The sequence below is a fragment of the Dermochelys coriacea genome, chromosome 2 (genome assembly GCF_009764565.3).
Source record: "Dermochelys coriacea isolate rDerCor1 chromosome 2, rDerCor1.pri.v4, whole genome shotgun sequence".
NCBI classification, from domain to species: Eukaryota; Metazoa; Chordata; order Testudines; family Dermochelyidae; genus Dermochelys; species Dermochelys coriacea.
Window position 1 is genome coordinate 268984200 of NC_050069.1, and position 12141 is coordinate 268996340.

General features: G+C 41.6%; 1 protein-coding gene across 10 annotated transcripts in view; it reads right to left on the reverse strand.

Moving 5' to 3' along the window:
* Positions 1–12141, reverse strand: part of LOC119851537 (KAT8 regulatory NSL complex subunit 1-like) — a 153253-nt gene that overhangs the window by 63373 nt on the left and 77739 nt on the right. For all 10 annotated transcript variants that reach the window (XM_038391547.2, XM_038391546.2, XM_043509824.1 and 7 more), the window contains one exon: positions 11903–12109. In XM_038391547.2, coding sequence (XP_038247475.1) covers positions 11903–12109 — 207 coding nt within the window. The remainder of the gene's footprint in view (positions 1–11902; positions 12110–12141) is intronic.

The window sequence follows — 12141 nt, forward strand, 5'->3', positions numbered from 1 at the left end:
CTTAGTTTCCTGGTGCAGTGGAATCAGTGGTCTGAAAAATTGCTGCCAATATGCCTCCCAAGGATCCCAGAATGGCCACTGGAGTGGCCCATACAGGAGAGGAGGTGGTACAGGAGAGGAGAGGACAGATCCCTCCATCTGTGACGTGGGCAGGGATCTTCATCAAAGTATGGATTCCTATAATGGTAAGAAGGAGACTGATTCAGGGTGTAGAATCCTGCAGTACTGGGAAGCACTGGTAATCTGGAGACTGGGGTCTAAGTACCAAGAGTCATCTGGTACCCACAAACAGGGAGTACTCCAGCTTGTCTAACGCTGACGAGTATCTGGTGTAATGGAATTCCTGTGGTACCAAGTGGGTTGGTACCAACTCAGCAGTTGACTTGGGTGGTATCAATGCTTTGGAGCTTGAAGGCACTGGGGATGAAGGTGTATGCTTCAAATCTGTCCGTACTGATGGAGCCAAGTGGGAAGGCATCATTGGTAAGTCTGAAGTAAATTGTGCTAATCTGGAGGCAGATGGTACCAGGGCCCTGCTGATGCCACGCATCTCTGAAGTGCTCTAGGATATCTCTGTTCTGCCAATACCAAAGAAAGTTTCTTTCCCCTCCATGGTACCGAGTCAAGACATCAAGGTTTCAGAAATCGCAGACCTTGCAGCAGATCGGGACTTCTTGGGAGCTGGCTCCTTATGGTGGGATACCGTAGCTCCACTTTTTTGCAGCTTTCCCCGAGTCCTCAGAGATCTTTAACTTCTTAAGTGAGACCTTAGCCAAAGTCAAAGGGGCACTAAATCTGTGTGGAGATCGATGTATGGGGAGGGGGTGAGTGTCTGTCTTCTGAGCTGGATCAGAAGTTGGTCGAAGGAAGTGCTCTATGAGTAGCAGCTTCAGTTTTGTCTTCCAGTTCTTCCAATCTCTAGATTTTAGGTCCCGGCAAAAGTTACACTTTTGGGAGATAAGAAACTCTCCCAAGCAATGGATACACTTAGAATGGCCATCGCTTATTGGGACAGCCTCTTGACAAGAGATGCAGGATTTGAAACCTGGCAAGCCAGGAATGCATTTCCATGTCAAATAAGCTCCACAGAAAAAATGGGTGAGAAGTGCGGGGAGAGAAGGTTAGGAAAAACGGAAACCTCTCGCAACTATATAACAACTAACTAACTAAACAACAACTATAAAACATGCTGATGCACGCACAAGGAAAACACGCTAGAGCTCCACCTCAGATAGAAGTGACAGAAAAGGAACTGACAGGTTCGCCTGCGCAACCGTATATTCCCTTGGAGCACAGCATGAGGCTGCACAGAGCACAGGTGGGCCAAACAGACACTTAACAGAAAATCTCTAATCAAGGGCTCGAGATGCACATGCACACTTAAAGTAGAGCATCAATAGGGACACCTCTTGAAGAAGAAGTAGTAGTACAATGCAAGCAGTAGCAGTGCAAACTTCCCCTCACTACTCTACCACCCGTGAATTGAATGGAGCGCCTTTAAAGGAAAAGGGCAATTCATCCTCCATAGCCCTTTGGAGACTGCCAAAGAAAGGATTCAGTAGTATCCAGGGGGGTGGTGTTTTGGCCCAAGACCACAAACTCATTTTACAAAGGCCATTGAACAGTCATCTGATGAAACTCGATCTGAAAGATATTTTCATACTGGCTATGAAGCGATCTCGTGGGGAGTTTTCTAGACTTTTTTTTTAAATTTACATTCACTCAATTGCCAAGAAATATACAATACAAATATTGTGGTCAGATATTACAAACAATGAGATGGCTGCCCTTTAGTATGCAATTAATCTACATAATATTTGAGGAATCATAACAATTCCTATCAGTGCTGCTGAGAAAAAGAGACTTAAAACTAAAAAATGGTGATGGGTTTTGATCTTTTTCAAAGCAGAGAAACCAATATTAAAGACATTCTCTATTAAAATCAACCATTGTCCTGAACAAACACTCATTAAGTGAGTTGTTGGCAGTAGTGGTGGGGTCATATGTGGTGAAGGATAGGTAGAGCTGTGTCTCCCTCACTGTTAGCACTTGAGTCCATGCTTTCTGACCAGTTCACCTAATGGCTCCATGTATATGTTGAAAAGGACTGGCACATGAATGTGCAGAGCAAAGCACAATTCAATTTCCACTATACATCCGATGAAGTGAGCTGTAGCTCACAAAAGCTTATGCTCAAATAAATTTGTTAGTTTCTAAGGTGCCACAAGTACTCCTTTTCTTTTTGCGAATACAGACTAACACGGCTGCTACTCAAACCTGTCACTATACTTCTGAGACAACTAACAATAGTACAACTATTCCCATTTTACAAATGGGAAAATGGAGAAAGAGGTTTAGTAATTTTTTCCACTGCTACAGTGAAAGGTGATAAAGCTGAGGTTAAAGAGCAGCAGTTCCTGACTACCAGTCTGGTGATAAATCCATAATACATTTTGTTCCACTGGATAAACCCAGAGATTAAAAACAGGCTATCAGTATACCAGAGAAAACTGTAACAATGTAAAACTACAACTGAAGACAGATCCATTGACATAGTGTTTTACTCTCCACTCAGTTAAGTGAAAAATCAAACATATTTGCAAATTAGCAGATTTGCTGGCTCAATTACTGTCAACTTCTGATGACAGAAAAATCAAATGTGAATAAAAATATCAAAGAAGTTTATTATGAGAGTATGCAGGGACATAAGATGGCATGTCTCTCTCTCTCTCTCTCTCACACACACACACACACACAAAATTATTTTCAGATAATTGGCTCCCTGGTCAAGATGTTCCCTGAAAAAAACAACAAGGAGTCCGGTGGCACCTTAAAGACTAACAGAATGTAATCTGTTAATCTTTAAGGTGCCACCGGATTCCTTGTTTTTGTGCTTACAGACTAACACGGCTCCCCCCCGATACTTGATGTTCCCTGATTATCCACGAGGGAGAAAGGATGGTCTTGTGACTAAGACCAAAAAAAAAAAAAAAAAAAAGAGTACTTGTGGCACCTTAGAGACTAACAAATTTATTTGAACATAAGCTTTCATGAGCTACAGCTCACTTCATCGGATGCATTTGGTGGAAAATACAGAGGGGAGATTTATATACACACACACAGAGAACATGAAACAATGGGTTTATCATACACACTGTAAGGAGAGTGATCACTTAAGATAAGCCATCACCAGCAGCGGGGGAGGGGGGGGGAAGGAGGAAAACCTTTCATGGTGACAAGCAAGGTAGGCTATTTCCAGCAGTTAACAAGAACATCTGAGGAACAGTGAGGGGTGGGGTGGGGGGGAGAAATAACATGGGGAAATAGTTTTACTTTGTGTAATGACTTATCCATTCCCAGTCTCTATTCAAGCCTAAAGTTAATTGTATCCAGTTTGCAAATTAATTCCAAGTCCGCAGTCTCTCGTTGGCATCTGTTTCTGAAGTTTTTTTTGTTGAAGAATAGTCACCCTAAGGTCTGTAATCGAGTGACCAGAGAGATTGAAGTATTCTCCAATTGGTTTTTGAATGTTATAATTCTTGACGTCTGATTTGTGTCCATTCATTCTTTTACGTAGAGACTGTCCAGTTTGACCAATGTACATGGCAGAGGGGCATTGCTGGCACATGATGGCATCTATCACATTGGTAGATGCGCAGGTGAACGAGCCTCTGATAGTGTGGCTGATGTGATTAGGCCCTATGATGGTGTCCTCTGAATAGATATGTGGACACTGTTGGCAACGGGCTTTGTTGCAAGGATAGGTTCCTGGGTTAGTGGTTCTGTTGTGTGGTGTGTGGTTGCTGGTGAGTATTTGCTTCAGGTTGGGGGGCTGTCTGTAAGCAAGGACTGGCCCGTCTCCCAAGATCTGTGAGAGTGATGGGTCATCCTTCAGGATGGGTTGTAGATCCTTGATGATGCGTTGGAGAGGTTTTAGTTGGGGGCTGAAGGGGATGGTTAGTGGCGTTCTGTTATTTTCTTTGTTGGGTCTGTCCTGTAGTAGGTGACTTCTGGGTACTCTTCTGGCTCTGTCAATCTGTTTCTTCACTTCAGCAGGTGGGTATTGTAGTTGTAGGAATGCATGATAGAGATCTTGTAGGTGTTTGTCTCTGTCTGAGGGGTTGAAGCACCCCCCACTGTTCCTCAGACGTTCTTGTTAACTGCTGGAAATAGCCTACCTTGCTTGTCACCATGAAAGGTTTTCCTCCCTCCCTCCCTGCTGCTGGTGATGGCTCATCTTAAGTGATCACTCTCCTTACAGTGTGCATGATAAAACCCATTGTTTCATGTTCTCTGTGTGTGTATATAAATCTCCCCTCTGTATTTTCCACCAAATGCATCCGACGAAGTGAGCTATAGCTCACGAAAGCTTATGCTCAAATAAATTTGTTAGTCTCTAAGGTGCCACAAGTACTCCTTTTCTTTTTGCGAATACAGACTAACACGGCTGCTACTCCAAAAGAAGATAAAATACTTGTTCTATTCCTTAATCTACCAGAGATTTGCTGTTTGACATTAGGTAGGCTGCTTCACTTCTCTGCCTCATTTATCTATCTGTAAAATGAGAATACTACTATTTCATAGATTAAAGACACAAGGGACCATTATAATAGTTTAATCTGGCCTTCTGAATTACACACCTATACTCCTATAGAATTTCACCCAGCGAGTCCTTGTGGTTCAAACTTAAAAATGCTGCTCTTGGAAACAGCAGCCAGAGACTGCATTCAGACAGCCTCTGTTGACCCCATCCTTGCCAGTTATATTCAGGATGAAACTCCTTTCTATGAATGATTTTGAATTCTTATGAATTGATGTTCTAACAGATAAAGAACAAGGTGGGGTATTAGTTGGTGTTTGCTATAGACCACCAAATCACACTATGGAACAGGGTGAATTTAAGGACTCAATTCTTAAAGAATTAAAGGAAGGTGATGTAATTAATGCCCATCAATGGATTTATGAAAAATAGATCCTGTCAAACTAACCTGATTTTTTTTTTAAACAAGTTTACAAGTTTGGCTGATTAAAGGTAAATTTTGATGCAATATACTTAACTTCTGTAATGCATCTGACTAGGCACCATGGTGCATAAAAATCAATGATTTTTAATTTTTTTTTAAAGCTGCTTTTTATTTAGATCATATTTTTTTTTATAAAACACTTTTTGAGGAAAAAACCTATCTAAAGATACATTATAGCTCAGATACATCTCATCATGGAATAAGAATTATAAATTCTAATTCTATAGTATGAGACAATATATTCATGTAATGTTTAAGAAAAGTTTTGTAAATGAGTTCCAATAGTTCATGGATTAGGGACCCAACCTTATGGGGTTCCAGGGGCTTCTGTATAGATTATTTAGGTTAATCTTTCTATCTACCCAATGGGACTCAGTGCTCAGTCTAGAACAGGGGTCTCAAACACACGGCCCATGGAATTCTTTCATGTGGCCCACCAAGGTCCCCGTGCCCCCCCCCACGTGCCCCTCTGCCTACCCCATGTGCTGCGAGCCCCGCGCTGCTCCCTGAAGCAGCAGGAACCTTGCCCTGCGTCCCTGGGAGTGGGGGGGGGGGTGCAGGCAGAGGGCTACGTGCGTTACTCTTGCTTCCAGGCACCACCCTCTGCAGCTCCCATTGACCGGGAATGGGGAACCGTGGCCAATGGGAGCTTCAGGGGAGGTACCTGGAGGAGCGGCAAGAACAGCACATAGAGCCGTGTGCCCTCCCCTCCTGGGAAGTGGTTCTGGCTGCTTCCTGGAGCGGAGCGGAGTAGAGCAGCCCGGCGCAGCACCAGGGCAGGCAGGCAGCGAGCCTGCCTTGGCCCGTGTGCATTGCTGCCACCCCGGAGCCGCTCTAGGTAAGTGGCACTGGGCTGGAGCCTGGACCCCGAGCCCCTCCTGCATGCCGCACCCCAATCCCTCCTGCACCCCAACCCCTGCTCGGAGCCCCCTGCACTCCACCCCCATGCTGCACCTCACCCCCCCAACTCCCTGCCCTGAGCCCCGAGGTACCCTGCACCCCACACCTAATTCCCTGCCCTGAACCCCCTGCCATACCCCACACACCTCCTGCACCTCAACTCCCTTCCCTGAGCCCCCGCCACACCTCGCACCCCTCCTGCAGCCCCTGGGAGCAGGGCTGGGGTGGGCACTTCGGGGAAGGGGTTGGAATGGGGGCAAGGAAGAGGCAGGGCCTCATGGAAGTGGTGGAGTGGGGGTGGGGCCGGGGGCAGCAAGTGGGGGGGGGGGAAAGAGTGTCAGTGATGCAGCCCTTGGGCCAATGCACTAGTCCTCATGTGGCCCTCGTGGTCATTTGAGTTTGAGACCCTTGGTCTAGAAAATACCATCAGAGATGCTTAGTTCTCAAACTGTGGATTTGTCTCTCTAAAGATAACATGCTTGTTAACAACAAAAAATGTTTTTAAATAAATAAATAAAATAAATAAATAGTGATGAGAAATAAAAGACCTCAACCCTATTGTCCCTCTGCAAATTTGTGTACACAGAGTCAATCCTTTACTTCTCTCTAAATGTACACAGCTTCAAAACATTCAATGAATAGAAGATTGTTGGGGGTGGAATAGATCTAGACAAGGAGAAGTCTGGAGATAAATGTGAGAAGGGAGGAACAAGCAGTAGAAACAAAAGTGAAACTGTTTGAGCAGCATATTCCAGAAGTCCTGAGGTCTTTCTGAGTTTAGCCTTCATTGATTTGAGATCTACCATACCATTCTCTCACTAAAAGGGAAAACCTATAATGGCAGCAGGCCGTAAAAGAGACCCAGTTTGGGAATATTTTAATGAAGTTCCTCTACCTGTGGATAAGTCAGGCATGCATGCAAAATGCAAACAGTGCAGCAAAGAAATGCAAGGCCTGGTTGCCCGAATGAAACAACATCATGAAAAAAGAAAAAGGAGTACTTGTGGCACCTTAGAGACTAACAAATTTATTAGAGCATAAGCTTTCGTGAGCTACAGCTCACTTCATCGGATGTATCATGAAAAGTGTTCCTTCTCAGGAGGAAGCTGCATTGAAGATGATGAAAGGAACATATCTGAACATGCAGGATCTTCAGGTTGGTAAACTTTTTTATTTCATACTTCTTTCTTAAGGACTGCCTGTCTTCCTTCACGACTATTCTTGAATTCTCAGGTTTGAGGAAAAAATATAGTTGTTACTCTATGGCACTATTATTTTAGATGCAGTTGTGAAAAAAATAAATAGCCGAAATAGGCAATTTTACAATTTCACCTTTAAAGTAGTACTGAGTGTCAGCGAATGCAATGAGTAATACTAAATGAGCAGTATGGTAATAATAATTAAATCACGGTATTGACTTATTTTGTTTAGAAGAATCCATCCTCAACATACAGGATTCTGAAGACTATCCACATTCAAGATCACCATCATTTTCTATAGTTTCAGAGTTATCTGCCAATGATAGTTTTTCAGTCACATCATGTATGTCACATAGCTACAGTATACCACCTGTAGCAAAAAAAAATAAATCTCCATCATACAGAAACAACCATAGATAAGTTTGTGATAAGAACCAGCAGATTACAAAAAAGAGGTAACTGATGAAAAAACTGCCCCGTTTGTTTATGCAACAAACTCTCCTTTCTATATGATTGAGAACCCACACTTTAGTAACATGGTTCAGTCATTAAGACCAGGACACAGTTCACCTAACAGAGCAGATGTCTCAGGTGAATTGCTGGATAAAGTGTATGAAAGAGAAAGTGAGCAGTGTTCAAAAGGTCTAGAGAGTAAAATTGTTAACCTGAGTCTTGATGGGAGGAGCAGTGTCCACAGTATTCCTATTGTATGTGCTTGTGTGACAAAAGAAGAAGGGAATGTCTTCTTTACAGAAACAATTGATACATCAGGAAATGCACACACACTGCAGAATACTTATAAGAAGTAGCAGTAAAAGCTATAACAAACTGTGGAAAAAAATTCAAATGTCTAGTACGCAGCTTGGTCACAGAGAATGCTGCAAATGTAACCAAGATAAGAAGAAATTTAGGAGAGAGTGAAGAGCGTCCCAAGCTAATAACATGCGGTTGCAGTGCTCATTTGATGCACCTCCTAGCCAAAGATTTCAGTGTTCCAGAAATAAAAGCTAATGTTGTTGAAATTGCAAAATACTTCTGTAACAACCACTTTGCAGCAGAGGCTCTGAAAAAAATGGGAGGAACCAAGCTCACTCTCCCACAGGACGTTCGATGGAACTCCGTAGTGGACTGTTTTGAGCACTGTATCAAGAACTGGCCTAATCTGATGACAGTTTGTGAACAAAATCGTGAAAAAATAGATGGCACTGTCACAGCCCAAGTTCTCAACTTTGGGCTTAAGAGAAAGGCTGAACACATGCTGAGTACCCTAAAGCCTATTTCTGTAACCTTGAATAAAATGCAGGGAAATCACTGTTTTATTGCTGATGCTGCTAAAATTTGGAAGGAACCGAGTGATATCTTAAAAGGGAAATATGCAATGACAGAGTTAAATTACAAGCTTTAAAAAAACGAATGGGACAAGCACCATCTCCTGCTCATTTTCTTGCAAATATTCTCAATACTCGGTACCAGGGTCAAACCTTAACTGCTGAAGAAGAGAAGTTAGCTATGGACATCCAGCAATCATCCCTCCATAATGCCAACTATAATAAACTTCAGAGCTAAGGGTGAACCATTCAAGAAATATATGTTTGCTGATGATGTTTTAAAGAAAGTCACACCAGTGAACTGGTGGAAGTCACTTAAGCACTTGGATTCAGAGACTGCTGAAGTAATAATCTCACTTTTAACAGCTGCCGGTGTAGAAAGAATATTTTCTTCCTTTGGACTAATTTACTCCAAACTGAGAAATCGTTTGGGACCTGAAAAAGAAGGAAAGCTTGTTTTTCTTTTCCAGATTATGAACAAACAGGAAAATGAAGGTGAAGACGACTGAATTAGCTGCAGAAGCCAATATTTTAAGTATTGACCTGGCTGACATAGTCAATTTAATTTTTTTTGTTTTTTTTTAAATATTTCATTTAACTATTTTAGTTAATAATTTTAACAAAAACAATCCTGATTTTAAAAAACTTGAATCTTTAAATTAAAAAATTCATATGCTTGTTTTGTTTAAATATTACATGTTTGCAGTTGAAAAAAAATCTAGAATACATAACATTGTTATTTTAGTTAAATAAAACAATTTAAATATCTGTCTGGTGATGTTCTCCTAATACAGCATGGCAGGAAAATCCTCCAAATATTAATGATTAACCTGTTGAACTGGAGATATTTATGAAGTCATTGGGAGCTAAACTATAAGCTTCAATTACCTGTGGTAAATGAAATAACTAAACAATCATTCATTTTCTGATATACCTGTAAAACTCATTGAAAAGTTTTCAAAATAAATCACTTTAAAAATGTATAGTTTACACCTTCTAAAAATGAAACCTATATATATCTGAGTTGTGAAGAATATGTATTAAGGTTATAACAACCAACAAGAATGCACTTTTATGTAGAAATCCATGATTAAATCAAGTCCTCCTGACTAGTGATTTCAATCATGATTTAAATCAATTTGATTTAAATCAAATCTACCCTGCCAAGCACTCAACTGTGTGCGTCAGTGGATCACTTGGGAGCAATAAGCACTCATAACCCATTCTTACTGGAGCATTGCATGTCATGCTTTGTTGCTTCTGGCCTCTGTAGCTTTGTCTAGACTAGGAATTAAGAGGTGCTTCAGAAAAAGAGTTGGCTAACACGTCAACAGTTCAAATTACACAAGGCAGTGTACATTTTAATACATATAACCTGGTCAAGATGAAGCATACCTTAAATTTGACCAGCTTGGCATATATTAAAATGTAAACTGCCTTGTCTACACTGCCCTTTTAGAACACGTCAGCCAACATCTAACACAACATACCTCTGAATCCTAATCTAGAAAAAGCCTATGCAAGAAGTCAATATGTAATCTTGTAATATACCCAAAAGTTGCTTTAGCTACCTTTTTTAGTTGTAAATCTCAGTTAAAGACAATTTGATTCTACCCAAACTAACCAAGCTACTTTTTAGCTACTCTAGGACTATGAGCTCAAGTTTCTGACACAGATTATTTTCTTGATGGTAATAACAAGCAACAAGGCAAGTTTCAAGTCATAGTGACTGATTCATTTACCATTAGTTTCTTTAAAGATCAAGTGGTGCTGGACATCTATCTCAAATCAGACTAAGGCCTTTAGAAAGTCCATCCAGCTTTTTAATTTTATTTGACACCGAGTAGGTTCTATAGTCTCCAAGAGCAAGACATCTAACTGGCTGGCTGAATACAGCTTTCATTGATACAGCTTGGCAAGCTTAGATATGGAGGATCATGTTAATTCTCTGAGAGGTAAGTATGCTGCCTCCTATGTATTTATCTATACAGAAGATTCACAAAGTAACCAAACTATCAAATGCAGATTTAAGGGGTTTCTAACTGCATATTTTTTCAGCTTGCCTCAGCTGGCTATTATAGGAGTATTTTCATGTTTCAAAGAAAGTCCCCATGTAAGCAATGGAACCACCCTTGAAAACCTCCAAAGGCTGAGGTGAGATGCCTGCTAAGTCCAATGGCTTAGAACTGTAAACCCAGGAGCAAGAATTGATTGAGATGGATATCTTCAGAACAATTATGAGATTCTAATTACCTCTCTGTTAGCTACCAATGGAGAAATAGGAAGACTTCAAAATTCCATACAGTTTAGAAATGGTCATCCAACCTCTTTAGCAATGGTAATGACTTGTACAGAGTATAAAAGAAACATAACAGGTCTTTAGGAGAGCCAAAGAAAAAAAGCAAAACAAGTTATTCACAAGCAAAAAAAAAAAAAAAAAAAAATACTGATGACTACCTACACCAGAGGACATATCATTATTTAACATCAGGACAATGAAAGCTGAAATGAATTATAAAGAAAAGTTAAACCATTAATGAACAGAGAGTATGATAAGACTAAGTTATTGACTATCTGGGCCGCCGGTGAAATACCACTATTCTGATCGTTTTTTTGCTTACCCGATGAGGCGGGGGGGCGAGCCCCAAGGGGCTCTCGCTTCTGGCTCCAAGCGCCCGGCACATGCCGGGCGCAACCCGCTCCAGGGACAGTGTCAGGTGGGGAGTTTGACTGGGGTGGTACACCTGTCAAACTGTAACGCAGGTGTCCTAAGGCGAGCTCAGGGAGGACAGAAACCTCCCATGGAGCAGAAGGGCAAAAGCTCGCTTGATCTTGGTTTTCAGTATGAATACAGACCATGAAAGTGGGGCCTCATGAGCCTTCTGACTTTTTGGGTTTTAAGCAGGAGGTGTCAGAAAAGTTACTACAGGAATAACTGGCTTGTGGCGGCCAAGCGTTCATAGCAACGTCGCTTTTTGATCCTTCGATGTCGGCTCTTCCTATCATTGTGAAGCAGAATTCTCCAATTGTTTGTTCACCACTAATAGGGAACGTGAGCTGGGGTTAGACTGTTGTGCGACAGGTTAATTTTACCCTACTGATGATGTGTTGTTGCAATAGTAATCGGGCTCAGTACGAGAGGAACCGCAGGTTCAGACATTTGGTGTATACGCTTGGCTGAGGGCGAAGCATCCGATGAAGTGAGCTGTAGCTCACAAAAAGCTTATGCTCAGATAAATTTGTTAGTCTCTAAGGTGCCACAAGTATTCCTTTTCTTTTTGCGAATACAGACTAACACTGCTGCTACTCTGAAACCTGTCACTATCTTGTGTGATTTGTGAACTCATTTCAGTAAGTCTTACTATTGATATGTGTTAAAAAGACAATCTCCTTCTGCATTACTCTGTATTGCTGCATAAACACTGCATTCATGTTTTTCCTAAAGACTAACCTGTTTTTCCACATTGTTCATGAAGTAGGAAGGGGTGCAGGAGGACAAATCACAGGGTCTCTCTCCAGAAGGGACCTTCTGGATGGAAGAGGAGGAATGTGGTAGTCCCTTATTCCTTCTGGAATTCACCACTGATGTGGAACCTAATCGGCCCTGCTGTTTCATCAAATCTTCAGGCTTCTGATCACCACCAAGGACAACAGGACCCTGGGGAGAGAAAATGATACTGGATTCATCAT